At 37.8% G+C, this 25,618-nt stretch overlaps 3 protein-coding genes and 1 long non-coding RNA gene across 7 annotated transcripts in view; 2 read left to right on the top strand and 2 right to left on the bottom strand.

The window, feature by feature from the left end:
* Positions 1–563: 563 nt before the first annotated feature.
* Positions 564–9,482, top strand: LOC131990825 (uncharacterized). The gene is made up of 4 exons (XR_009396089.1): positions 564–682; positions 1,496–1,521; positions 1,995–2,066; positions 8,787–9,482. It is a non-coding gene; the product is annotated as an uncharacterized LOC131990825 (long non-coding RNA).
* LOC131990822 (uncharacterized) lies at positions 4,698–8,258 on the bottom strand. Of its 2 annotated transcripts, XM_059355970.1 has the most exons (6): positions 7,057–8,258; positions 6,513–6,860; positions 6,100–6,369; positions 5,450–5,587; positions 5,322–5,350; positions 4,698–5,158 (listed from the first exon to the last, which is right to left on the bottom strand). In XM_059355970.1, the coding sequence occupies exons 1-6, from the start codon at positions 7,103–7,105 to the stop codon at positions 5,075–5,077; spliced, it is 918 nt and encodes a 305-aa protein (XP_059211953.1). In that variant the 5' UTR covers positions 7,106–8,258; the 3' UTR covers positions 4,698–5,074. The 2 variants fall into 2 exon arrangements, with proteins under 2 accessions (XP_059211953.1, XP_059211954.1); XM_059355971.1 differs by lacking the exon at positions 6,100–6,369 and having other exon boundaries at positions 4,706–5,158.
* LOC131990817 (cytochrome P450 2K1-like) lies at positions 6,905–25,345 on the bottom strand. 3 transcript variants are annotated; one of them, XM_059355957.1, is made up of 10 exons: positions 24,313–25,345; positions 24,041–24,203; positions 23,379–23,528; positions 23,120–23,280; positions 22,529–22,708; positions 21,641–21,782; positions 19,460–19,644; positions 16,898–17,039; positions 16,630–16,809; positions 6,905–7,169 (listed from the first exon to the last, which is right to left on the bottom strand). In XM_059355957.1, exons 1-10 carry the CDS (start codon positions 24,514–24,516, stop codon positions 7,141–7,143), a joined length of 1,536 nt encoding a protein of 511 aa, XP_059211940.1. In that variant the 5' UTR covers positions 24,517–25,345; the 3' UTR covers positions 6,905–7,140. The 3 variants fall into 3 exon arrangements, with proteins under 3 accessions (XP_059211940.1, XP_059211939.1, XP_059211942.1); XM_059355956.1 differs by lacking the exon at positions 6,905–7,169 and adding an exon at positions 8,402–8,861; XM_059355959.1 differs by lacking the exon at positions 6,905–7,169 and adding an exon at positions 12,819–13,888 and having other exon boundaries at positions 24,313–25,344.
* Positions 12,663–25,618, top strand: part of LOC131990823 (uncharacterized) — an 80,653-nt gene continuing 67,697 nt past the window's right edge. Inside the window, exon 1 of the mRNA XM_059355973.1 lies at positions 12,663–12,878. Within this exon, the coding sequence (XP_059211956.1) occupies positions 12,851–12,878 (28 nt within the window). The 5' untranslated portion in view covers positions 12,663–12,850. The remainder of the gene's footprint in view (positions 12,879–25,618) is intronic.

The following is a 25,618-nucleotide window of genomic DNA, read 5'->3' as shown; positions in this document are numbered from 1 at the left end:
TTTAGTTAGTTTAGTTTCAATTGTAACTCAGCAAAAAAGTGACAACAGGAGATGAATAGAAACTTGTTACAGTCTTGTTTATTGCTGAGTTAACAGTTATTATCAATTGTTGTCTTTCAGTCTCTCCATCTACACCAGACGATGATACAGAGAGAGACGATGATTTTACACTGAAGTGCTCTCTGTTGAAACACGAAGGCCTGGAACTCGATCAAAACTACATCCTCAGCTGGGTGGATGAGACAGGAACTGAGCTGCCTGGTAGAGTTGCTGGGAACCCTGACTCTGTTCTGACTGTGAAGCGTCAGAGTGACAACAACAGGAGATACACCTGCCAGCTTCTTAAGGACAACGTTGTTATGACAGAGGTTTCCTACACACCTGACTTCACAGGTAGGATAACATAATCAGACAGAAATAATTGTAGAAACTGTATGTTAGAGCTCACTAGTAAATCCTATAAATCACTTGTAATCATGTAAAGAAAATTGTTTTAACTCTTTGGCTGTCTGGTGTCCTCTGACTACAGTTCCCACTATTGGTCCCACTACTGGTCCCACTACTGATCCCACTCCTGATCAGACCCACGTCATCGTCGGGGTGGTGGTCGTGGCGCTGGCGGTGCTGGTCGTCATCGCTGTTGTTTTCATCAAATACAGGAAGAGAGCCAGAGAGACAGAGGGTCAGTACAACAGAGCAGCTGCTTAAATTCAATTCAATTGACCCTAAATAACTAGATTTAATATAAGTTGTAACATTGAGATGTAAGGATAATTATAAGGTTTTAAAAATAGTTTATGGTATTTCTTTTCTGTGTCCTGCTTGGTGTCATTCCACTTAATTATATGGGATTCAGATAAAGTATTCATTGACAGTGAATAAGTAATTAAGTAAACAAGTCCATTATTTTCCGTATCAGAACACCTAAGAGTGCATTATTGTGGTCACATTCAGGCTACTGTCATAATTAACCCACGCAGGTCCCAATTATGTTCCAAACACAAAATAATATTGTGATGGTGAATTTCTAGTCTAATAGCATTACCATTAGCATTAAAAAAATGTACATTAAAAACTTATTTTCCCATCCATTCCAATGGAAAGTGAATCTTAATATGAGAAGTAAAAAATACAAAAAATAATTGTAAAAGAGCACATTTTTCAATAAAAACATTAATTTGTTAGCTTTTATGAATGGTTTAGTCATGTCAATGAAGAATAGGTAACCACACCAGTGCCTAAGATAATAATAATAATAATAATAATAATCTATATATATATAATTTATTTTATTATAATATTTATTATTATAGTCTCAGGTGCTGGTGCGGTTCCTTTGGGCCTGACATGTAGAAAACAATTATAATAACAAAAAATAAACAATTATAAATATTAAACCTTGGTATGAAATGGTATGCATAACATGGTGTGTAATATGTGCAGAATATGTCATATTTCAACACTAATCTTTAAAAAATTTGACCTTGTATTCCAGATGCTCCGAAATCCTCCCAGCAACCGGTAAGTAAAATGTGTTTTATTTTGACATGATCACAAGGGAAGTCACAATTTGGGCTGTTCTCTAAACATGTTTGTTTTTTGTTTTTTTAAATAATACTGATACAATATTTGTCTCTTACAATATTCTGCAAAGCACAAATCAGAATGATAAGAAAACAAATTCATACTGCTTGATTCAACTGAGTAAAGTACCAAAATGAAGCCCCATCTTTAGCATTTAATTGGTGGTTTTATGGTAAACGAATGCCTAAAAGAAAAGAAAAACACCAAAGAGATATTATGAAGATGAAGAGCTGTGCTCACTGCTGCCTCTGGAGGTCAGAAGCTGTATTGCAAGAATTCTAATGTAGAGAGTCTCCACTGTATACTTTCTCTATGTGTATATTCATATAAAGTTAAGAAATACTATCCAAATGATAAAAACAGGCAAATATTGTACAATTAATATCTAAAATCACTGTGTTTGAACTCAGGGTGAGCCAGAGAGCAATCTGACCTATGTGACCGTGGATCATGCCAATCATCAGGCCTCTCCCTTCAGAAAGGTGAGTGACTATATATTTGTTCTTAATATTAAAAGTGCTTTGCAGTGCAGGTGTGGGATGTATTTAGTTAACATAGTGGTGCATTAGTTAGACTTTATGGCCAAAAGTATGTGTTCATGACAAGTGTGTGTTTGCAGTTTTGTAGCAACAGTTTGAGTCACACTCTTTCCCGTTGCAACATGACAGAGCCTTGCACACAAAGCCAAGTTCCCCTTACTGACTGCAAGAGATCAACAAGTTATCATCCCTAAACGTAGCTGTTGCCAAACTTAGAACCCCAAAGCCCCCCAAAAATTGCTACGCTGGCGAAAACACAACTAAAACAAAGTGTGATAATTTGCAAATCCTTTCCGACTTACCGTATTTCCTCAATTTAAAGCCAGGCCCCTATTAATGACCGGCCTCATTTAGTAACCGGGTGTAAAAACAATGTTTAGTTAAATAAAAGCCATCCTCTTTTATAAGCCGGGTGTCTTACCGGAGTTATGTCAAAGTCTTTCCCCGCGTCGATATGTGTCCCCCTTACCTTAACCTGCACCAACCTGACCCCAACCAGTCCTCCTTTAAGGTGTTAACATGAGCCCAAGTTTACCTTAACCCCAAACAGTTCTCTCTACAAGGCCTAACCTTAAACTTAAATCCTAACTCCAACCGCGGAGGTGATGCTACGGAGAACACCATTCAGGAAACATCATTTGACAGGTAACAGATTTCAACACAACACCTGTATTTTGAAGTTTCTCCACACGAGTTAGTACCGTAGGTAGATATGGTTGTTTCTCCTGCTGTCCTAGTCATTCTCTGTAAAGTCAAGCCGTTTACGTACGTTCTTCTGGGCTTTTTAGTAGTTTAGACATTTTAAATCCTGCTTCAAATGAACATTCAGCGTGCTGTTCATTGTTTGTTTACATCCCAGTACTTCCAATATGGCCGACATCCGGGTAACTGGCTACAATGCGCTGTGTAAAACACTCTAAAAAGTGCCGGTCAGAGCTGCTCTGATTTTCTTTTTTTAATAAAAAGCCTCCTTGAAATAATAGCCTGCCCCTATTATTAGCCGGGTCCCAAACTGATTTTTTATTAATAGAAGCCCCGGCTACTATTTGAGGAAATACGGTATGTCCAATTACAAAACTGTACAAAGATCTGATAAACTTTGTGTAAATATTAACACGAAATTCTGACGTAAATTTTTTTTGTAATTTATGTCTTACACAGCATCCCAAATTCTTTGGAATCAGGGTTGTTGACACATCTTTAAGGTTGTTGCAGTTTCATTACAAATATACTTACCTAAAGTTAAGACAAAAGACTACATGGTGAGGTGTTGCAAAAAAAATGTAAAAAAGTCAAATAAATGCATGTAAATGCCAGAAGTGAGGCAGTTTTTTGAAGCTGACATAAAATGAAGTAGCGTCACTTTATCACTTTTATCTATCAAAATAAGAGATCATGCTGGTGAATTATCCGCACGCTGTCCTTTTCACTGATCGATCGCTTCCATCTCCTTGCTGTAAAATCATGGGTACTACTGTTTTTTGTTTAAATTGTATGGATTGTGGAATATGTTCCTAATTTTAGTGAGATATTTAGGTTATTTTTTGCTAGATACACTGCAGTTAGTGTGAGTACTTAAAAAGGAGAGGCCCGACAATTGATCCCTGCGGAACACTGCATCATTTGTAGTTGCTTTTTTGTTACAAATGGACATAAACTACTCTCATTAAATTGGGAATGTGCCAGAAAATTCAACCAGAAACAATCTGGAGTATCAGGATCACTAACAGGAACAATCTCTGCTGGTTGGTAACAGTAAAGACAGTGTTACATTCTGTTTCCATATAATTTCTTCATGCCTAGTTTAGGAAAGAATATATATGGTGCTACATGGTCATACTGGAGAAAATGATGTCATTTTAGTGGTTTGACACCTATTGGTCCCTCCTGCAGCTTCGTGCTATTCAGAGACTGAAGGGGAAGTGTTTTGTTGAGGATGTGGGTGACATCAGCAGCAGAGCTCTGGAGGTTTTAGCCTCTGTTGCTAAGCAGAAAATGTCTATTACATTAGTCTATTAATGTTGGTCATTCTACAACAGAAATGCAAACTGTCACTATATTCAAAGCTGCATTTGGCTAATTTCTTTAACCCTGCTGATGTGGCTGTTTTAAAATGAGGTCACATGTCACTTTCTTTGTCTATAAAACAAATATTTCACTTATTTGTGTTAACTTGTATGGAATTTGAGATGTTTAGGTTTTTTTAAATACACTATTGTTATTGTGGGAACTTAAAAAGGAGAGGCCCAACAATTGATCCATGCGGAACGCAGCATCATTTGTAGTTGCTTTTTTTGTTACAAATGGACATAAACTATTCTCATTAAATTGGGAATGTGCCAGAAAATTCAACCAGAATGTGCAGCATGAGTGCAGCAGGATCACTAACAGGAACAGTAACAGGTTACTTCTCTGCTGGTTGGTAACAGTAAAGACAGTATTACATTCTGTTTCCATATAATTTCTTCATGCAGAGTTTAAGAAGTAATATCTATAACTATTTCATAGTATAATGTGTGATGAAGTTATACAAAACACAATACATTAGTGGTTATCAAGTACTTTTTATTATATAATTATATAATTCTAACAAGACTTTGTTAGAGCCGAAAGCTCACTCAAGCGCACACAGCAAAGCATATAAAACATATTAGACTTCCAATGAACATGTTTACAGAAAAAAATGTCTGAAAATATGGCAGTTATATCACACATCATACCATGTAGCCTATGTGTTTAAAGAATAACTATAATTTGTAAATGATAATGATAAAAAAAACAATCTGTTGATCTTTACAGATCAAGACTCAATAGTTTAACAATGGCGTAGCTGTCAGTGCTGAATATAAAATGTTTAAATCTGAAAGAGAAGTTCGACATTATCTAGCAAAGCACTTCAAATTATGTCCTGCGTTTCCTTTACGACTTCATGCTGATGTTGAAGTTGTTGATCAGTGGAGTCTGATAGAAACAGAAGGTTCTCCAACGTTTTCATACGTCACTGTACCTTCATCTCCATCCTCATCATTCTGCTCCTGTGGAGAACAAACACAACAAACAGGAGATTCTGAGATAAAACGGAAAAAGTAATTCACCTCTGTTACTGCAGCCACTTAGATTCAAAATAATACAATCAGTGCTATTTACTCCTACTGTAAACAGTCACAAGCTTTTAATAATGACAGTTTTAATACTCACAGCATTGTCTTCCCTCTGTGTTTGGTTCCCTGATAGGACAAAAAAAGGAGTAAACTTTAGTTCTCACAGTAAAAATCCAGGTTTATTAAATCTTGATCATAAAAATAACATCTTGTGAATGAGCTCACCTTCAGTTCTCATCCACATGTTGACCACCACAACAGCTGCTATGAGAGCTGCTAAACCCACAAGCACAATGATGATCCTCCACCAGAGAGAGAAAGAGGGATGTAGGATGTTGTCACCTTCAGTTTCATCCTTTGAATCTAAATGAGAATTAAAACATTAGAAACAGTTTGGCTGCAGCTCTCTGTTCTATTCAAAACCCTTTAACTACAAGAGAATCTCTATCCTAATCCTAAAATTCAGTCAGATGTTCACACTTTTATAAGGAGAGAGGGGGGGTTAGGAGAGAGGGGGAGAGAGAGGGAGGGTTAGGGTTAGGAGAGAGGGGGAGAGAGAGGGAGAGAGGGAGGTTTAGGGTTAGGAGAAAGAGGGAGAGAGGGAGGTTTAGGGTTAGGAGAGAGAGGGAGAGAGGGAGGTTTAGGGTTAGGAGAGAGAGGGAGAGAGGGAGGTTTAGGGTTAGGAGAGAGGGAGAGAGACTTCAGCACCATCCTTTGTATCTCCGCTCTCCACTGTTGTGCTTCCTTTAGATATGGTTGAATATGATAGACGAAACAGCAGAAACAATGATAAAATACATCATGTTTACCATCTTAACTTAGTAAAAATATTATAATCTTAAAATATAAAACTCATCAAATAAGACTAAATGTACCTTTTTTCTCACGTGGAGACCGAGGGCCGACACGATACAGCAGCGTTTCCCCACTCCTCTTATCTGTCACGTTGCACTTCAGAGACTTGTAGAACTTTGACTTCTGACTAAGATGACGAGTTGGAAATGTCATGCTGGCTACACAGGGGTACTGTCTTGTTTCCACGTCATTGTTTTTACCGTCAACCAACCACTGCACTGTGTGGTCACATTCATATGAAAACACAGTACAGTACAAGATGCTATTGTCATGGCTCTGATCTTCAATGACTGGTGAAGATGGAGATTTGTGAGGAAAAAAGAGAGAGAAGAGTAAAATCACTTTAACACTGTAATAACGATTGAAGTAATGTTTTGGTATGTTATTCTAACAAGACAGTTTGAACTGAATAGATTATGATGTAAATACTCACTTCTAACAACAGACAGATCAACCAGAGCATCTCCACCTTGTAGTTTTCCTGCTCTGTTGAACTGTCTGCAGCTGTAAAGACCAGCATCCTGACGTGTGACGTTCTTTATAACCAGAGAACAGTCTGCTGTCACACTCAGTCTGTTGGATTTAGCTTCAGCTATCTCACTTTTACCAATCTGACCGAGACTAATCAGCTCTTCTGTTGCTTTTCCTGTGTTCTGACTGTAAAGCCAAGAAGTTTGGTCACATTTGTGCTGATTTTTTATCACATTGTTACAAGGCAAAGTGACCTCGTCTCCATCTCTGGCAGTGACAGTGACATAGGTGGTACTTTTTCCACTTACTGCTGTTGAAGATTAGAGAAAAATATCAAAAATGATCCTTGACAAGAATATGGCTTTCATGGTTATAGTTAAATGTGAGCATTATCTGAAAAACAGCAGACTTCCTTTCACAAAAATCCACTCGACACACTTTTTTCGAAACAAACTGTCTAAGTTTGTAACGTTTCTTATAATCAAACTTGTGTTTTGTGTCCTTACCTGCAAACTGCAGCATCACAAAGAAAGTTATCCATCTCAGTTCAACCATTTCGTCCCCTTCTTCTCCGTCTCCGTCTCACCACCTCAACTGTCTCTGACCCACTGATGTGAGTCTTTAAGAGAGATGCAGTTTTAACTTCCTGTTATGAGTGAAGTGTCACTGGTTTACTGTGACTTGAATATTTTCTTCCCTTCATTTGAACAGATCAGCTTGTCATCTCTCTGAATTTCATGTAAATATCTAAACAGTCAAAATGCCAGATGTGGATCAACATATAAATAAAAAACATGATGTGCTTTCTGGTCAGATTTCAGACCCACAGGTGATGTTTAGGAATCTGCTGCTCTTTCTAATGAACAGGTCAGAGTTTAGTCAGCTTCAGGTCAGAATGGGTCTTAATAGTATCAGTTAAATCGGAAAATAAACTAAACTTCTTGCCCACCTCAGTTCTGAGGACCCTGGTGCAATGTCATGATACTAGAGACAAACATTGACACTTTAGTGGTTTGAGAGTTGTTTGTTCCGCAATGCAGCTTAGTGTAATTTTCTCACAACTAAAGCGGAAGTGTTTTGGTGAGAATGTGGGTAACAACAGCAGCACAGCTCTGGAGGTTTTACCCTCTGTTGCACCAGACGGGTGGACTGACCAAAAGGAAATTCTGTCTCAGTCCAGAACAGTCGTCCCACAAACGCTGTCCGTCTGTGGCCTTTGTGGTTCATCAGAAAAAAAAATCTATATTTTTTTATTATTTGTGTTAAATTGTATGGAATGTGGGATATCATCCTCATTTTAGTGAGATATTTATGTTATTTTTTGCTAAATACACTGTAGTTAGTGTGAGTACTTAAAAAGGAGAGGCCCAACAATTGATCCCTGCGGTACGGCGCATCATTTGTACTTGCTTTTGTTGTTACAAATGGATATAAAGTATTCTCTCTAAATTGGGAATGTGCCAGAAAATTCTCTCTCTCTCTCTCTCTCTCTCTCTGGCCTGTGTGGTTCATCAGAAAAAAAAATCTATATTTTTTTATTATTTGTGTTAAATTGTATGTAATGTGGGATATCTTCCTAATTTTAGTGAGATATTTATGTTATTTTTTGCTAAATACACTGTAGTTAGTGTGAGAACTTAAAAAGGAGAGGCCCGACAACTGATCCCTGCGGAACGCCGCATCATTTGTACTTGCTTTTTTGTTACAAATGGATATAAAGTATTCTCTCTAAATTGGGAATGTGCCAAAAAAAATGTCCTCTCTCTCTCTCTCTCTCTCTCTCTCTCTCTCTCTCTCAATTCATCTTTATTTTCACAATGTATACAGATATTAGGAATTTACACTGGTCTTCTCAATGCAGGCAACACACATCAAAAAAAGACAAAAACACAATACAAGGTCAAACAGTTCCATTATGAGCAATACATTGATAGGAATGGAGATAGTGCAGTGTTAAATGAAATGTAATTCTCTCTCTCTCTCTGTGAATATCTTGTCTAGTAGGCTTGTGGTATAGCATCTGCATATTTAGCGCATTTCCCCAGGGGGGTTAAAAAAGGTATTCCCTTTAAAAACTGAGCCTACAACAGCCTCTTAAAGACACCTACAGACGCCAGAGGCGCTCATCCTCACATGCCCTCCCTTAGAACCACCATTGCTCATCACAAGATTACAGTAAATATAGATTGTTATTCAGTTCATGGTGTGAATCATATAAAACGGTTTTGTCATCCAGGTCAAAGAGGATGTGACGTACTCCACAGTCAAACACGCTGGTGAAGACAGAAGCGGCCGATGATTGCAGCAGCGTCTACAGCCAGAAATAAACCAGAGGAAGTGAAACCTCATAAAGTCATGTTAATAAAACATGCGCTCACTGTGTTCTATATGTGTCAGCGAGCGCCTCAGCTTTCTTATCAAACTTTGTTTACTTTACTTCGGGACTATCTGTGCTTCACCTTCACACTGTGGACCTTGTGTGGTTCTTTCACTGAGTCGGTTTATGATTTTAAAAAGATGTGAAGAGTGAATGAAACAGAATGGTTGTTATTTTATCATGAGTGGAAAGAGAAATGTCTTTGCTGCAGATTGCATCTTTGCAGAAAGTGGATTTTTTTGGGGGGGGAGAAGCAGACTTTTTTGTGTTTTAGTTTGTCCAAAAATTAAGTTCAAGTCCAGTTTTAGTAGAGTTTTATATTGTATTTTGTTACAGATTTGTATTACAGCATTCAAAGGTAGGATTCAGCTTTTAACAGGTTGACTGTGAGCCTAACTTTTACAGTTTTATTATATGTGGCTCGTCAAGGCATTTTATTATGTTGTATTTTTGTGTCATATTGCGTTTTTGCAACTACGATATCAAATGTTGTTCTCCATTATGTTATGTTATTATGTTCAGCTTGGCCAGTACTATAAAATAAAAGTGACTCACTTGAAATGTTTCCTCTTGTGTAATCTTTTGAGATTTAAACCTGAGCTCCTCAACTTATTTCTTAATCTTGCTTTGCAGATCTTTTTTATTTTTTGTTGTTGCAGATTTGAATCACTTTAAACATGGGTCTCAAACTCGCGGCCCGCGGGCAAATTGTGGCCCTCGTGACGATATTTTGTGGCCCTCACCTTGATATGAAAGTTTAATGTGAGTTTTATATGAATGGCACTTTACCATGTTGTGTGTGGAAGGTCCCTTTAATTACTTTTAAAAATAATTATGTCCTTTTTTTTAATATCATTTTGTGTCTTTTTAAAACAATTTAGTGTCTTTTTTGGTAATTCTGTGTCTTTTGGGTCATTTTTTGTCTCTTTAATAATTTTGTCTTTTTAAAAAAATAATTTTGTGTCTTTTTTGGTAATTCTGTGATTTTTTTTGGGGTCATTTTGTGTATTTAAAAAAAAAAAATCTTTTTTAGTAATTCTGTGTCTTTTGGGTCATTTTGTGTCTTAAAAGTAATTTAGTTTTTTTTTCAGTCATTTTGTGTCTTTTAAAATTTTGTGTCTTTTTTGTCATTTTGTGTCTTTTAAAAGTAATTTAGTGTTTTTTTTTTTAGTAATTTTGTACCTTTTTTTTTCATACTGCTTCCAGCGGCCCCCAGGTCATTTGAGTTTGAGACCCCTGCTTTAAAGGGTTTTATTCATGCTGTTAGACCACATTTAAGACAAATCATGATCTTCTACTGTATGAAAACCATCTCACAGAGATTATAAAAGTGAGCAATTGACACTTTAACCTTTCAAACATTGATGTATTTTTGTCCAAAGCTACTATATTTCGCAATGAAGCTGAGGACACGGAGGAGTTGAGTCTCGTTTCCGGACGAGAGCAACAACCATCAGACAAAATGCAAAAACAACGTGAGCTCTGTTGGGAATTTGACTCTGAGAAAAAATATGAATGCATGAAGAGCTCAGTACTGTGTAGCAAAATTACAAAAATATTAAAGGAGACTAATTGTTGAACGTGATAGACCACCTATCTAAAAGCATTTTAAAGCATTTTCTGTGTTAAATGTCATGTTGAAAATAATTGTTTTTAATGCTTCTGAGTTCATTTGCTTCTGAGTTCATTTGCAGAACATATCCCTGTTTTAATTTATTTTCCTGAATCATGTTCTTTGGGGGGTTTCAGCAGGGGGAAATCAAATTAAAAAGCTGTTGTGACAATAAATCACATGTATTTTAAAATGTATTTTATTGTGCAATTGAGGGAAAATGAATCAAAATGTTAGTTTTATTCATTTTAAGAATGCCCCAGGATCTGCTTTTGCACATTAACTCTTTTTTTCCTGTTTACAGCATGTTGTGTTTTTAGCCTGATGAATGATTCACCTCCTGTGGTAGGAGATTAAGGTTTTAAAGTTTATAGCCCACTGTCATGACCTCAGAAGCCATGTCCAAAGTTAATGTTTATTTGAAAGTAATCAGTCTTATTTGTATAACCAGCTATCACAATGTTACTTCCAAGTGCTTTACAACATCTATTTTGTCCCTTTGCATCAGTAATTATGGATTGTGCATCATTGAAGTGATCCAAAATTAATGTTCTGGATCATTGCAGCAGTTTTTAATGCAGATTTGCACACCGTCTGCATGCAAAACTCTAAGTGTTTGCAGCACTTATTAAACTCAGGCTTGTGAGTTATGTTGTGGCATTTTGGTGGAAATAATCACCTTTTGCTTCAGCAGCATTATTGCACTGAAAATGTTTATGTGCCCTGATGATTTAACTGAATTTCCCCTCGGGGATGAATAAAGTAATTTTGATTTTTGATTTGATGCAGACATCAAATATAAGGTTACCATATGGACACAAGTGCTAAAAATGCCAAATTCTGGGCCTTGTCCTCTACTTTCATGCAGTCTAATATTTGTGAAATCACTTAAAATTTTAACTGCATGTGTATGTTGATGCAAGAGAACACATGATTAAGTTGAGAAAATAAAGGATCAAAAGTTAAAGTACTCATAATGCAGAAAGGCCCCAAAATCATTATTGCAAAATTACCTTAAGTATATTTCAATGCTGATATTTTTCTATTTTTACTTAAATAAGTTTAGAATGCAGGACTTTTACTTGTAGTAGGGTAATTTTCCAGTGTGGTGTTGGTACTTTTACTGAATTAAAAGATCTGAATACTTCTTCCACCGCTGATTTTGACTCATATAATATGAATTTCCAATGGAAAAAAAATGTTACTCACATCTAAATTGAAAGTTGAGCCACACACACTGCAAAACATTTATTTTCACTTAATGACAGTTTGTTTGAACGTTTTGTTCAGTAAAAATGTCTTGTTCAGCGTTTGGTTGGACTAACAGACACTCCAAGGAGTCGCTGCTCATTTTTCTGAGGTAAGTAACATACATTTTGTTTTTGTTTTTTGCTAGCCAAAACTAACATCCCAGCTAATGCTCCCGTTAATGCTAACATGAAGAATGCTGCGTTCGATTGCACTCGGAACTCTGAAAGATCCGACCTCCTTGTCGGAAAAGTGCAACAGAATGGCCCTTAAACTCGGGATTCTGACTCGGGAATTGGGGTAGGATCCAAGCAGCCCCAGTAGGTCGTAAATACGTGGAAAAACGTCAAAGCAAAAATGGCGCCAAACACCGTGAGAGCTAAACAGTCACTTTATCTTCAACATTTAGTCTGTAATGTGTCGTTTAATTTAGCATTTGTGTCACTAAAAGTGTAGGATTACTTTGTGGTGGTATTTGCACTCCCACTCTGTCAAATAAAGAGTTTGTGTGAGCGTAGTAGGGATGAAAAAGCACAGTAAAAGTGTAAAAAATATTATAGTTTGTCCCATATTTAAACTACATTAGTCTATAAGGTGTAATACTGCATTTTTAAAAAAATTATATCCAGGAAATTGATAAGATTTAATTATATTTTTGTCTCTTAAGTATTTGCAGACCACAATTCCACCCTATATTTGGACCCAGAGAGGACACAACCATTTAACTGTAGCCTATGTTGTACCAGGTAGCTGATGTACTTCCCCAGAATATTTTTTAAATGCATCCGAACAAACATCAATTTGCTGTGGCCGGCCATGTTTCCCGAGGTTGAGCAATGAAACACATTTTACCCACATTTCACATAGATCTCTCCGAGTTCCGAGTGCAATCGAACGCAGCATATGGCTCAGACACGGAGATTGCCGCCTGTTCCCACTATTTTCGCGGGGATATTAGAGGGGATGCACCATAGACTGTAGTTGGTTGTTCTTTTTGTTAGTTTTTAACGTCAGTTGCGGCTCTCATCAGCCGGTGAGTTCATGGCTCCACACCAGGGAAAAGATGTGGCATCCATCCAGACATTTGGCAGGTAAACTCTCTCTTGTGTAAACGTTTGATGTCCTTCGAAAAAGTGAAAGTCCGCCAAAAAACAGACTGTTAAACAAACAGTACCCAGTTTATTTGTCTGCAGCTGTTTTTATTCAGATTAAACTGTCACAACATTCTCAGAAACAGCAATAATGTTCATAGGTCAATTTGAACCAGGCATGTTTAATTTTCCAAATGTGTCAAAAGACAAAAAAATCCCAATAAACATTGTTTGAATTTAATTAATAACTACATTACAAACCATTTCAATCAATATTGAGTGCAATGGTGTTCTTTACCCCTCACAGATTATTGTTCAATGAGGATTTTCATAACAAATGCATGTTAAAACATTTGTGTTATATTGGAAAGACAATAAAACAATTGTTTTACATGACATTGATAAAAATATATTTTACATTATAAAATGTTTTCTTTTTATGAAAAAATACTTTTAACAATATATATTTTTTAGATTTTTAAACTTTAAAATGGATCAAATTGACCCCAAAAGTGGCAACAACAACAAAATAGGCCCAATAAACATTGTTTAAACTTAATTAATAATTCCATTAGGCCTACTAACCATTTCAATCAATATTTAGTGCTGGTGTTCTTTACCTCCTACAGATCATCGTTCAATGAGGATTTTCATAACAAATCCATGTTAAAACATTTCTTATATACATCGGAAAGACCTACATATAAAATACAATTGTTTTACATGACATTGATTTAAAAAATATATATTATACATATTATAAAATGTTTTCTTTTTATGAAGAATACTTTTAACAACATATTTTTTTCGATTTTTAAACTTTAAAAATTGATCAATTTGACCTGGGGCATGTTTAATTATCCAAAAGTGGCAAAAAAACAAAAAAGCCCAATAAACATTGTTTAAATTTAATTAATAACTCTCATTAGGCCTACTTACCATTTCAATCAGTATTTAGTGCAATGGTGTTCTTTACCTCTCACAGATCATGGTTCAATGACGTTAATTCACTAGTTTTTCATAAAAAAAAAGCACATTAAAACATTTTTTATATTAATTGGAAAGACCTACATATAAAATACAATTGTTTTACATGACATTGAATTTATTTTAAATTTTATTTTACATTTTAAAATGTTTCCTTTTTATGAAAATATACTTGTAATCAGGGTTCGTACGGTCATGAAAAACCTTGAAAAGTTATGGAAATTGAAAATGCAATTTCTAGGTCCTTGAAAAGTTATTGAAAAATAAAATCCTCTGTAAAGTTTTGGAAAAGTCATTGAAATATTGCTGGATTATATTTAGAATGCTGGATTATATTTAGAATGTGTAAAATAGTTTTTTTTATATAGCTTTATTATAAAAAATAATATAGTAATCCTTATACTGTAGTTTTAGTACATTTGTACATTTTAGTACTTTTGGTACCTTTAATTGTCGGTGCCAGCTATTTTTAGAACGGCGGAGCAGAGCCGTAAACTGCTCAGAGCTATGCTACGGAGGCTAATTGGATTTCTTGGTTTCCCTCATTAAACTCATCAAATACACAATCCCATAACGCCAAACGCTCTGGTGGACAAGTTGTGACCTGCACATTCATCACGCTATGAGATAATAACAGAACGTTACCAGACGGAGTTGTTTTAGAGGTAAATTCATGTAAAACCGCTGATGCGTGTTGCCTTCAGGGACAGTTTGGTGTTTCAGCAAGCGGTCGCTGCATTTGAATGTTATTTTTATTTGTAAAGTAGATCGCACTGCCAAAGAAAAGAGAGCACTTTCGATCGTAGCTTAATCGCCTAGCAACAGATTCGACCGCGATCCATGATCACATACGCGACGGATTAAACACGGGAGACGCAACTGTGGCCGCCGTCACTAACTGTGCATAACTTCAGCAGCTGATCATAAACAAAGCAGCATGGCTAATTATTATAATAAACATAGTGATCGTGAATTAACCGTCATCACTAACTGTGCACAGAGTGTCCGGTGCTTGTTGTAAACAAACAGAGATCGCTAAGTGAACACCTCCTGCAGCAGCAGCACATACACACTGTACTGCTACAGAGCTAACTGTTAGCCTGTTAGCTATTAACGGCCCGTGGCTCGTTAACAAACAAAAGGAAACTGAGAGAAGCTGTGAAGGTCCTCTCAGCAGTCAGAATATATAAAAGGTTTATTTGAAATAATAAGTAAAATAAAAACATCTAATGAAAAGTTGTGTAGATGCTTGATTATTTTAAAGAGTAAAGACAAGCTTTGCAAAGAAAAAATCGAAAAGACAAAAAAAAAAAATGCAATAGATACAATAGAACAGCTGTTTGAAATCCTCCTCCTGTAAAACAGTATTGTTTGAGCATTTAAATGTGATGGCTGCATTTGGTTCTGAATTCTTATGCATTAGTATTTCTTAAGCAGACAAGTTACCTAACATAAAGTGTGTTTCAAACACTGCACGTGACTTGGCTGTAGCGCAAATAAAATTTCATTCAGAAGATTTTTTTTAACTTTAATCCATATAAATGTGTGTGAATAAGAATTCAAGTTGCAATTAAAACATAGCAAGGTGTATCAAATGTGTCTGTGGTTTGATTTAGAGGCACCGACTACAGTGGTCCGACTGAAATGCGTTGAAAATTAATTGAAAGGTTATGGAGAAGTCATTGAAAAGTTATGGAAAACCATTGCTAAAAAAGTGTACGAACCCTGTGTAATGATATTTCTTTAGGTTTCTAAACTTTGAAATGGATCAATTTGACCCACAACATAACAGGAGCGTTAATAGCAAAGCCTTTGTAAAACTTTATAGAGTGGTGTGAAGGGGGACAGAGGGGTTTAGGGGGAGATAGCGGGTCAACTTTAGATGCCACATAAAAGTGGTGGACATCATCTGAAAACTGGAACCTTAAAATTAATTTGAGATGCAGCTCAGCACTGTGAGTTAAGCTTTTTTTTAGTCATAAATGAAAAATTGATCATGCTTAATTAGACTGTTCATTTATGCATATGATGGTGATCCCCATGCTCAACTATGGCAATTTCTTGGTTCGTACCATTTGTTACTAAATTTTGGTGCTAAATATGAACATTTTATAGCATTTACGAATTGAAAAAATGGTCAAACATACCTCAATTATACCACACAAATACACCAAGACATTGAGGAACACATTATAAATAATCCATGCTGTGATTTGGTTTCATAAACGTTTGAAATGTTTTACTTTTCTGCAAGAAATTTTGAAATTAGAAGTATTTTCTGTTTAATAAGATAACATCTGTGAAATAATCCTCCCACGCTTCACAATAATTGAATAAAACATGTGGTTGCTCAAATGCATTTTTCAATTTTTTTTTGCTGAAAAACAATATGTCTCCTACTTTACTGTAAAATTGTCAGAGGACGTGCAGTGGCGGCTTTTTAGGGTCTACATCACACTAATTTGCAAATTGGGCCAGGACTGACTAACAGAATATCTGTGATGTCACTAGTCGTGCTCGTTCATGATAGTTTGGAAGCTTTAATTTTATTGTCACTCCTACTTGTTGGTAGAAGAGTCCATTTGTGATGCAGAGAGAAGTGAGCTGAGTTGATTAACAGGTTTCGCTGCTGAAGTTATTGGTTATTATTTGGTTATTGGTTAAACAATTGATTTTGAACATTTTCTGTGCTGTTGGACTACATGGAACAAATTTAAATCTACTCTCTTGAATGAAGATGAAGATGCTTTTCAAGCTCACATACATGGAACGGCCCTCAGTTTATGAGGTGAAGGGATGAGGGTGAAGCCAACACTTGGAGTCAGATCCAGATCGTCCTCTGAAACTCCAGGAGGAGGACTGAAGCAAAAGTGCTGCAGGAGGGTGGTGAAGAAGATGAAGAGCTCCATCCTGGCCAGACTCTCTCCGAGACAAACCCTGCGACCTGCGAGACAGAGGAAAGAAAAAAAAAACATGACTCTCCTCTGTGAATAACTGAGCAGAAAGAGGAAGTGATGCTTCAGCTCACAAACCTGCAGAAAAGGCCATGAAGGCATCTCGCTTCACAAACTTCCCGTCTTTGTCCAGGAAGTGAGCAGGATGAAAGCTGCGTGGCTTCTCCCACTCGCTCTCATCGTACAGGACGGACGCCAGCAGAGGATACACTGTGGTTCCCTGTAGACAGTACAATCGGTGAAAAATTGCACATGCCAAGCTGTCTGTTCAAACTAAATCAAAACTTACACGGAGCATAAATATGAAGTATTTTCACATTTTGTATCCTGGACCGTAGGGCTGGGCGATATGGACCAAAAGTCATATCCCGATATATTAAGGCTGAATATCGATATACGATATATATTCCGATATTTTTATCACAAAGTGAGAGCAAATGTTCAATCAAAGTCAAAGCCAAATATGAAACTCGGGCTGCAAGCAGCAGTGAACGGGCCCTCGCACCCAACGCGTGTCGGGGAGCTGGCCGGTCCCGGCAGGCACTGCGGTGGTTTCAGACATTGAAAATGTCATGTCAATCGGAAAGAAGTTTGTAGTATGAGGCTGATTTCCTGTTTTCAGTAGGGGGCGCTATGACTTTAACTGCATGTTGAGATAGGGATGTGTTCAGGTAATGGACCCTTATGAATCATAACAAATTTTGGGCAGATTGGACAATGTATGGTGAAGTTACAACAACCTGTTTCATGGCGTAGATGGTCAGCACGGCAACAGCATGCAATAAAAAAGACAAAAGCTTCACGATCTAGCATCATGGAGGAGTTAAGTCTCTGCTGTTCTGATTTGAGGTGGATCTGTTCAACCGATGTGGAGCAGGACATCACAGTATAAAACATGTCACTTCCTGTTGACAGCAGGAGGCGCTATGACTATGATTCAAAATGGTCCTGCAGATGTCTTGAGGCCGTGATTTGTATCAAACCTAAGAAGTTTGGAAAACATCTGAACATGTGTAATGGATTAACAGCAGATTCTTATGTCATGCCGTTACATCGAATTTGGCTGTGCCCCAAGGCCACGCCCCCCAGTCAAAAGTTATAATTCTCACAGTGAAGCATCATACACTCCTTAAGGCTGTTCTGACAAAGTTTTAGGTGGATCAGATCAACCACCTCGGAGAAGAACATCAAAGTATAGAGACAATAACTTCCTGAAGCAGGCAGGGGGCGCTGTGACTATAACTCATAATTGTCACAAAGATGTCTTCAGGCCGGGTCTTTGATCATACAAGAGAGGTTTGGACAAGATTGGACAATATTCACTCATCTTTAAAACTACTCCCTCTTTTATGGCGATAGAGTGAAATATTAGCATCGCCCTTTGATAAAAAGTTAAAACCTTGCAATTTATCTTTGTACATGTCTTATGAGTGGACTGACAAGATTTGAAGCCGGTCGGGTTAAATCTCTAGGAGGAGTTTGTTAAAGTATGACATGTGGACATTTTGAAAAATGGCCATACAAATCAAAAGTTCATAGCCTATGAAATAAAATAGGCCATCTTTTTCTGAAATAAATATATTTATATGAGAAAAGAATAACATAACATTACAAAAGAACTAAACATGACAAACCCTAGTAAGGGCAGCATTTATAAAGAGAAAAAAAAGAACTATATCGATATATGCAATATGTATTATTTGTAATGACTTTTGGTCTTTCAGTTGCTGCACAAATGTATTTAGAGGGGAAACATATGAACAAAGAAAGAAGGGAAGAAAGAATAAGAACAAAAATTACAGAGCTCAAACAGTGACCTTTTTACATAAAGAAATGCATATTAAAGGTGAAGTATTCAGCATCACAGTGGGCTGGACAGCTCCACCTATGTGTAATCAGATTTCATAACAAGATTTTAAAATTGTCCAGATTTATGTTGACCGAGAATAAAAGCTAAAAGTTCAAGTTAAATTCTTCAGTGTTTGGTCATGGGCCAGATTTTTTCACGACTTGTTTTACTACTTAATTGATTCCTCCAAGTCGGGTTTCAGTCCTCCATACATTAGAGGTGGAGAAAGAAATTGCTACAGCATAGTATCCCAATATTTTGTGCGGCACTATAATATCGATTACTGGCCGCCAAGTATCGATATTTGACGGGCTGCCAGTATTTTTGCAGTTTTTTTTTCTCCAGAGGCCGTAGCGGGCTCACTTTTACTGCAGATACTGGTATCATATGAAACTAGGAGATCTATGTCAGGATATCGTGTTGGGAAGTTGTAGAAATAACGTTGCAAAGTTGGGCTATTTTTTTGATGTTTCATGGTGAATGTAACCTCTGATGTCATGCTATCTTAATGAAAATATGCTCTCTGGGTTCCCACGAGTCTCCTCTTTACACAACTGGCTGCCTCCCAATTCAGAACTGAGAATTGTCTCTTATTTAGCAAAACAATTCTTGATGGAATTTAATTTTAAACAGTTAAATCGCAATATATTGTATTGCAGTACTCACCACATCGCAAAATGCTTAAAATCGCAATAATATCGTATCGTGACTCAAGTATCGGGTTAAAATCGTATCGTGGGGCCTCTGATGATTCCCACCTCTACCATACTTGGTGTGTCATTCAGTCTGACCTTTTTGATGAAGTGACCCTGGAAAGTGACGTCTTGGCTGGTTTTGTGAGGAAGTGACATGGGGAGGATGTTGGACAGTCTCTGCGTCTCATGGATGACGGCATTGGTGAAGGGCAGGATCTTCCTGTCCTCCACCTGCACCTGACGACTTCCTATCACCCTTTTCAGCTCCTCCTGGACCTGGTCTTGGGCATGAAAGCATTTCAATTGAGTTTTGTGTTGGGCCTTGCAACGGGGTGTCAAATATGTTGGGGTATCTGGTGATATAAATAATGCCAATTCACCTAAATCCTAAGCCTACAGGTTAGGAATCGGGCTTGTAACTGGAGAGTTGCCGGTTCGAATCCCGGTACTGACATGTCTAGGACTGAAGTGCCTTTGAGCAAGGCACCTAACCCCCCTGCAAAGCTCCCCGGGCGCAGTAATGTGCTGCCCACTTCTCCTTGCATGGGGTGTTCAATTGTGTGTAAAAAAGGATGGGTTAAATGCAGAGGTTGAATTTCCCCATTGTGGGATTAATAAAGTAATCTTCTTCTTCTCTTCTAACATATTAATATTTAGTAGAGGCTGAAGGAATCATGAATTCTTGTAACAGCAGAGGCCAGCAAAGTATAGAGAAACTACATTACAAAAGAGAGGGAACGTGTCTGTGTGTGTAAGGGGTTGAAGCTCCTCATGCAAAAGACTCCAGCTGTGAAGGGGTGACTAGGCCTTGCGGCCGTGTGGCAGTGTGAGCTTTTACAAACTGTATCTTGTTACAGCTAACTTAAAAATATTATGTGTAAATCAGTATATGAGCAGGTCAAAGGTTAGTATAGTAGTTGCATATAAGACTGACTGTCTGTATAAAGCAAGATTAACATACAACTTTGATTGTAACATGAATATCACATAATATACTTATAACACACATTAACCAAAACATTAACTTCAGGTCAAATCCTTTCTGCTAAAGTCCTTGCTGATTGCTTATCTAAGCCCAGCTACATTACTCACGAATCCAGTTGAAAAGGGAGGAAATCCTTTTCCAGTGGCGGGCATGGAAAGGAGGAAGTTGAGTTCAATAATTTGCTGTCTTTCAAATTAAGTTGCTGGTTGTCCTTGTTGTTGAGGTAAATCTTTCTCTGGCAGTTGCAATGAACTTTGTGTTCATTAATGCAACTTTGGTGAGCAGAGAAGGACAGAGTTGAATTTGTTTGGGATTCCTTGTGGAAAGGAGGCCTCAGGAGGAAGGAGGAGGAGGGGGCTGGTGGATCCGGGCCTCTGGGACACCTCCTGAAGTAGGTGTTTCTGCTCTGGGGGCAGTGGAGAAAAAAAAAGGGAGGGAGGGAGGACTGGCTCCCTTATAGCAGACCAGTGGACCACCTGTAGTGTCAAGGTCCCTTGACCAATGAGGTAACCTGGGAGGTGGCATAAATGCCGACCATTCTGGGAGGGAAGTTCTTGAGAGGAAACAAAATGGTTCCCCTCGTCTGGTCTGATCTACTGTCTTATACTTTGGGAGACTCTCTCCGCACTGCTCTCCAAAACAAAAATCATGGATTTGATCAACTGGTCTTTCGGCGTAATTGACACCATCTTGGGGTGATCCCACCTGTCCTGCCGGGATGTGTGCAGCTGGGTAAACGATGGATGCGTGGGAGAGGTGGCGGGTCTTGTGCCTGGCGGCTCTTTCCGTGGAGGACATTGAAGTCATCTACTTATTTGCAACCATGATTACAGATCTTTTGCTGACTGGATTAGGCATTGCCCTGGTTTATCAAGCAGTACAGAAAACGGTGACAGCTGTCCAAAGCCCCATAAGGCTGTCCGACTTGATTGAAGCGTTGGGCAGAGCTGTCGGCACTCAGACTGTGACTATAAACCGCAACATAGCTGCTTGCCTGCGCTGGCTACATCCATTCCCCCAGCCCCCTCCCCTATTGCAAGTCCCAAGTTTTTCATGATATACAGTGTATTGAGTATGTGCTTATGTTGCTCCCTTTTCCTCTTGTTTTTCTGTGTGTCTTCCATGCCTGTCCCCTGTCCTGTCCACCCCTTTGTCATATTGATGTATGTTTATGTACGGACGGGTTGATGGTCATTTCGTTGTCCTAGTACTTGTTACTCTGTTCAATGACAATAAAGTTTAATCTTAATCTCATCTCATCTCATTGCGAGCATGTATATTAAACTTGTTACCTTGTATTTTTGGATACTTGGCCATAAGAAGAAGTCCCCACCTCAGTGTGGTTGCTGTCGTGTCCGTGCTGGCAGTGAAGAGGTTAATCACTGTCGCCCTGAGGTTTTTGTCGTTGAAGTGACTGTTTGTAATCCCAGATTCCTGCAGGTAGAGATTAGTCCAGTTATTCAAACAAATCCAAAACTCTGACAGACCATTCATTCATGCTCTCATTTACCTTTACCCGTCTTGAAATTTCACCGTTGTGGGACTAATAAATGAAATCTTCATCTTAACCTAAGCTGCATATCTTTTGACTGTAGGAGGAAGCCGGGGGACCAGAGAGAACCCATGTTGACACGGGGAGAACATGCAAACCACAGCCCTGCAGCCGCAGCATGCAAAACCGTACCTGCCCCTTCCCCCCTGGCACGTATATGAATATATGGAAAATATACTGAATTCCTGATAAACTGATATCGCCACTTGGGTTACAAAGGCACGGAACATTTCTGTTTGATGCAGGACTGATCCAAAATCTACACAGTAGAGCCGCAAGCTGGATTTAAATCCACGACCCTCTTGCTATAAGGCAACAGTGCTACGCACGGTGTAGCCCCTGTTTTGTAATTATTAAGGGTGTTTCCATTTCAGTCCAAATGGTAAATGGGGTGCACATATATAGCACTTTTATCCAAAGCGCTTTAAACTACACACTACGCTCATTCACCCGTTCGCACACAATTCATACTGGTGGCCGAGGCTACCAGGGCACACTGGTGCCACCTGCAACCATTGGGAATTCATTCACACACCGATGAACGCAGCATCGGGAGCAATTTGGGGTTCACTATCTGAATTTTTGTTTCTCATTAGCTGCTCTGATAGGTGATAAAAGATTTCCCAACCTCCAGAGTTTGCTTTCGGATCAGAAAGGCATCCACGAAGCCTCTGCACATCTGTGGATTGAATGTCTCCTTCAAATGACTGAGCAGCTTTGTGTACTGCTCCACGGTGGCAGCATTTGACCTCAAAAATTCATTCCTTTTAGACAAAAATCTGCCGATCCACGGGAACAGGTTATACACCTGTTAAGAAACATATACAGTCATGGAAAAAATTATTAGACCACCCTTGTTTTCTCTAATAGCTTGTTCATTTTAATGCCTGGAACAACTAAAGTTCCATTTGTTCATTTAAGAGCTGATATCTATACATTTTCCATGGTTTTCTTGATAATTTTGATTATCAAGAAAACCATGGGAAATGTCTAGATATCAGCTCTTAAATTAAACTCTTATGAGCTATTGTTGTTGTCAACATTATATTTGTCCAAACAAATGTACCTTTTGTTGTACCAGGCATTAAAATGAACAAGAAATTGAAATCAATCGCCTAATAATATTTTCCGTGACTGTATCAGGATGTTATACAAGTCTTAAAAATGAAAGTGAACTATGTCTTAATCTTGAAGTCATAATCAACGTATGAAATGCCACCTGTGCTGACGCAGAGCCCAAAAGTTGAACGTTCCAGTTTGCTCGAGCCACCATGGATGTAAACTCTGGGTCGTCATATTCAAATCTGTAGCCAAACACCATGGAGCAGATGATGTTAGCTACCGCACAAGTTATTGGCTGATTCATATCAAAAGCTTCTCCTGCAACACAACGGAAATGGGGGGGGGGGGGGGGGCTCAAAAACAGAGGATTGGAAAATATTGTTATTCAATGCAGTTGGTTATAATTCTGCCTTTACCTTTAAATGTCTTAAACAATTCTTTCAGTTTGTCACACTCCTCAATGATTTTGTCCTCAATTGCACTCTTGCCCATTCCGAAGTCTCTGAGGTTCATCAAAGCAAAACGCCTTATGTCTTTCCACACCTCACCATTGGACCATATAACCCCTGAGTGTTTCAATAAAACATGTTAACAAGTCAGCTGAGTGATATTGAAAGGAGTAGGGTTGCAAAATGTTGGGAAACTTCAAAGTTGGAAACTTTCCATGGGAATTAACGAGAATTTATGGGAATAAAAAGGAATAAACTGGGAATTTACAAAATTGAAGGTTGGAACTAAATATAGTTGGGAATAGGGATTGGAATAATGAATCAATGATCGGTTAGTGGTCGTTAAGGATTTGGTCGATCACATGGAATTTTTAATCAATGTTTTTTTTATTTTTTTTTATTTTATCTCTGACTGTGTATCAGTATCACTGAACTGAAACACAGCTGAGCCTTCAGTTCGTAGACGTACGTCAATAAGCCAATGAGCTGAGAATTAAGTGGATAAAGCTACAGTTTGCAGTTTGAACATATCCGAAATTTCCCATCTCAACTTCCCATGAAAAGTTTCTGGAAATATACTGAAAAATGTTCCACCCCTTTGCAACCCTAACAAGTAGTCCTTTCCTTACCGTGTCCTTGGTTAAGTTCTTCTAAAATTTTCATTTGATCTCTGTCCCCAAACTCTTCCGAGTGATTGACAAGTGCCTCCTTCACTGTCTTGTATCCTGCCAGGACCACAACTTTCTTTGGTCCTAAATAGATGGTGAACACTGATCCATATGTCTGGGAAAGCTAAAAAAAAACAATAACATTATAAAGTCAGGACATTTCATGACAAAGAAAAAAAGAAGAGAGAGAGCTGCCTGACGAGCAGAAACAAACAACAAAAAGAAAGCCTCACCTTTAGTAGTGAGTGGTGGAGTCTCTTGAGATCCAGCTGCAGAAGGTTCCCCAGTATGGGAAGTGGTTTTGGTCCTGGTGGTCCTTTCCTGTCGTCCTGGGAGCTGGAGCAGGAAGAGATGATGTAGAAAAGCAGCAGGACCACCAGAGCCCCCAACAGGGAGACGTAGCAGGACACCTGGAGCAACAGATCTAATATCCCCATGATTCAAAAAAGGAAAGATGTCCTGGTCAGTCTGTCCTGCTGCCCTTGTCTCTATGAGCATTCTGGTTAACAGAGACATCTTTTATAGCAGCCAGTGAGTGAAACAGCCCAGTCCAAAGGAAGGGTAAGTTCATCCACCAAAAACAACAACAACCCAGAATCAGAGTGCTTTGTTGGGTGTTTGATCAAATAAAAATCAACCATAAATCTAAATTGTAGTGCAAAGTGCAAATCTCAAAACTTGCCAGATACAAATCATGTACGATATATGGTATTAGAAATAATTAAAAATATTTTTATCATTGCATTGAGATAAACATTAAGTATGATATTGTTTTATTATTAAAATAACATAGAAACAACTTCAGTGGCTGCTTGGGAAATTTAGTTTTTTTTTCTACAATTCGCAAAATGTACAACAAAATAAAAATCAACCATGAATCTAAATTGTTGTGCAAAGTGCCAATCTCAACAGTTGCCAAATACAAATCATATACGATATATGGTATTAGAAAAATAATAATAATGATGTAACTAAGTACATTTACTCAAGTACTGTCTTTAGTACAACTATGCCGGACTTTCCGTGTGTATTTCCATTTATGTAACTTTATACTTCTATTTCACTACATTTTAAAGGCAAATATTCACTACATTTAGCTGACGGCTTTAGTCATTTTTTTAATCAAGATTTAACACAACAAATGTGATTAAACATTTTTTTATAAATTAAACTGCATAACAGTATCTTAAGTAGTTAAAATTATACATATATGAAAAAAAATCTGACTCAGATCCATTCTGCATAAAGAGAACTTTTATTACTTTAAGTACACTTTGTTGCTGCTACATAAAACATATCCAATATATTTACTTAGACTGTGAGAGTGAGGAGGAGCTTCTATTGTTTCAGCAGTGTGTTAATATTTGCTATCCTGATCAGCAGGACAAATGGGGCTCGGAGAAAAAAACAAAATAAGTCTTGAGTTTGTCTTTGCTGCAGCAGAATAATAACTTTTCCCATCCTTTTAAAGCCTTTGTAACTTGATGGCACTGATCTAAGCCAGACATGTCTGAAAGGGGGGTAGTTTAGCAACCCATT

Source organism: Centropristis striata, chromosome 18, assembly GCF_030273125.1.
Source record: "Centropristis striata isolate RG_2023a ecotype Rhode Island chromosome 18, C.striata_1.0, whole genome shotgun sequence".
Lineage (NCBI taxonomy): Eukaryota > Metazoa > Chordata > Actinopteri > Perciformes > Serranidae > Centropristis > Centropristis striata.
The sequence above is the reverse complement of the archived record's forward strand: the minus strand, read 5'-3'. Positions and strand labels throughout refer to the sequence as shown.

Bases quoted from the DNA above. Each gene is read 5' to 3' on its own strand.
- LOC131990822 (XM_059355970.1), bottom strand. From the start codon at position 7,105: ATGGTTGAACTGAGATGGATAACTTTCTTTGTGATGCTGCAGTTTGCA. The intron at 6,370-6,512 runs GTGAGTATTTAC...CATCTTCACCAG, and splicing joins TGATCTGTCTGTTGTTAGAA to TCATTGAAGATCAGAGCCAT. The intron at 5,159-5,321 runs GTGAGTATTAAA...TGTTCTCCACAG, and splicing joins CACAGAGGGAAGACAATGCT to GAGCAGAATGATGAGGATGG.
- LOC131990817 (XM_059355956.1), bottom strand. From the start codon at position 24,516: ATGGGGATATTAGATCTGTTGCTCCAGGTGTCCTGCTACGTCTCCCTG. The intron at 22,709-23,119 runs GTGGCATTTCAT...GTTTCTTAACAG, and splicing joins TGGGCTCTGCGTCAGCACAG to GTGTATAACCTGTTCCCGTG. The intron at 19,645-21,640 runs GTAACAAGTTTA...TTCATGCCCAAG, and splicing joins CAAGTATCCAAAAATACAAG to ACCAGGTCCAGGAGGAGCTG.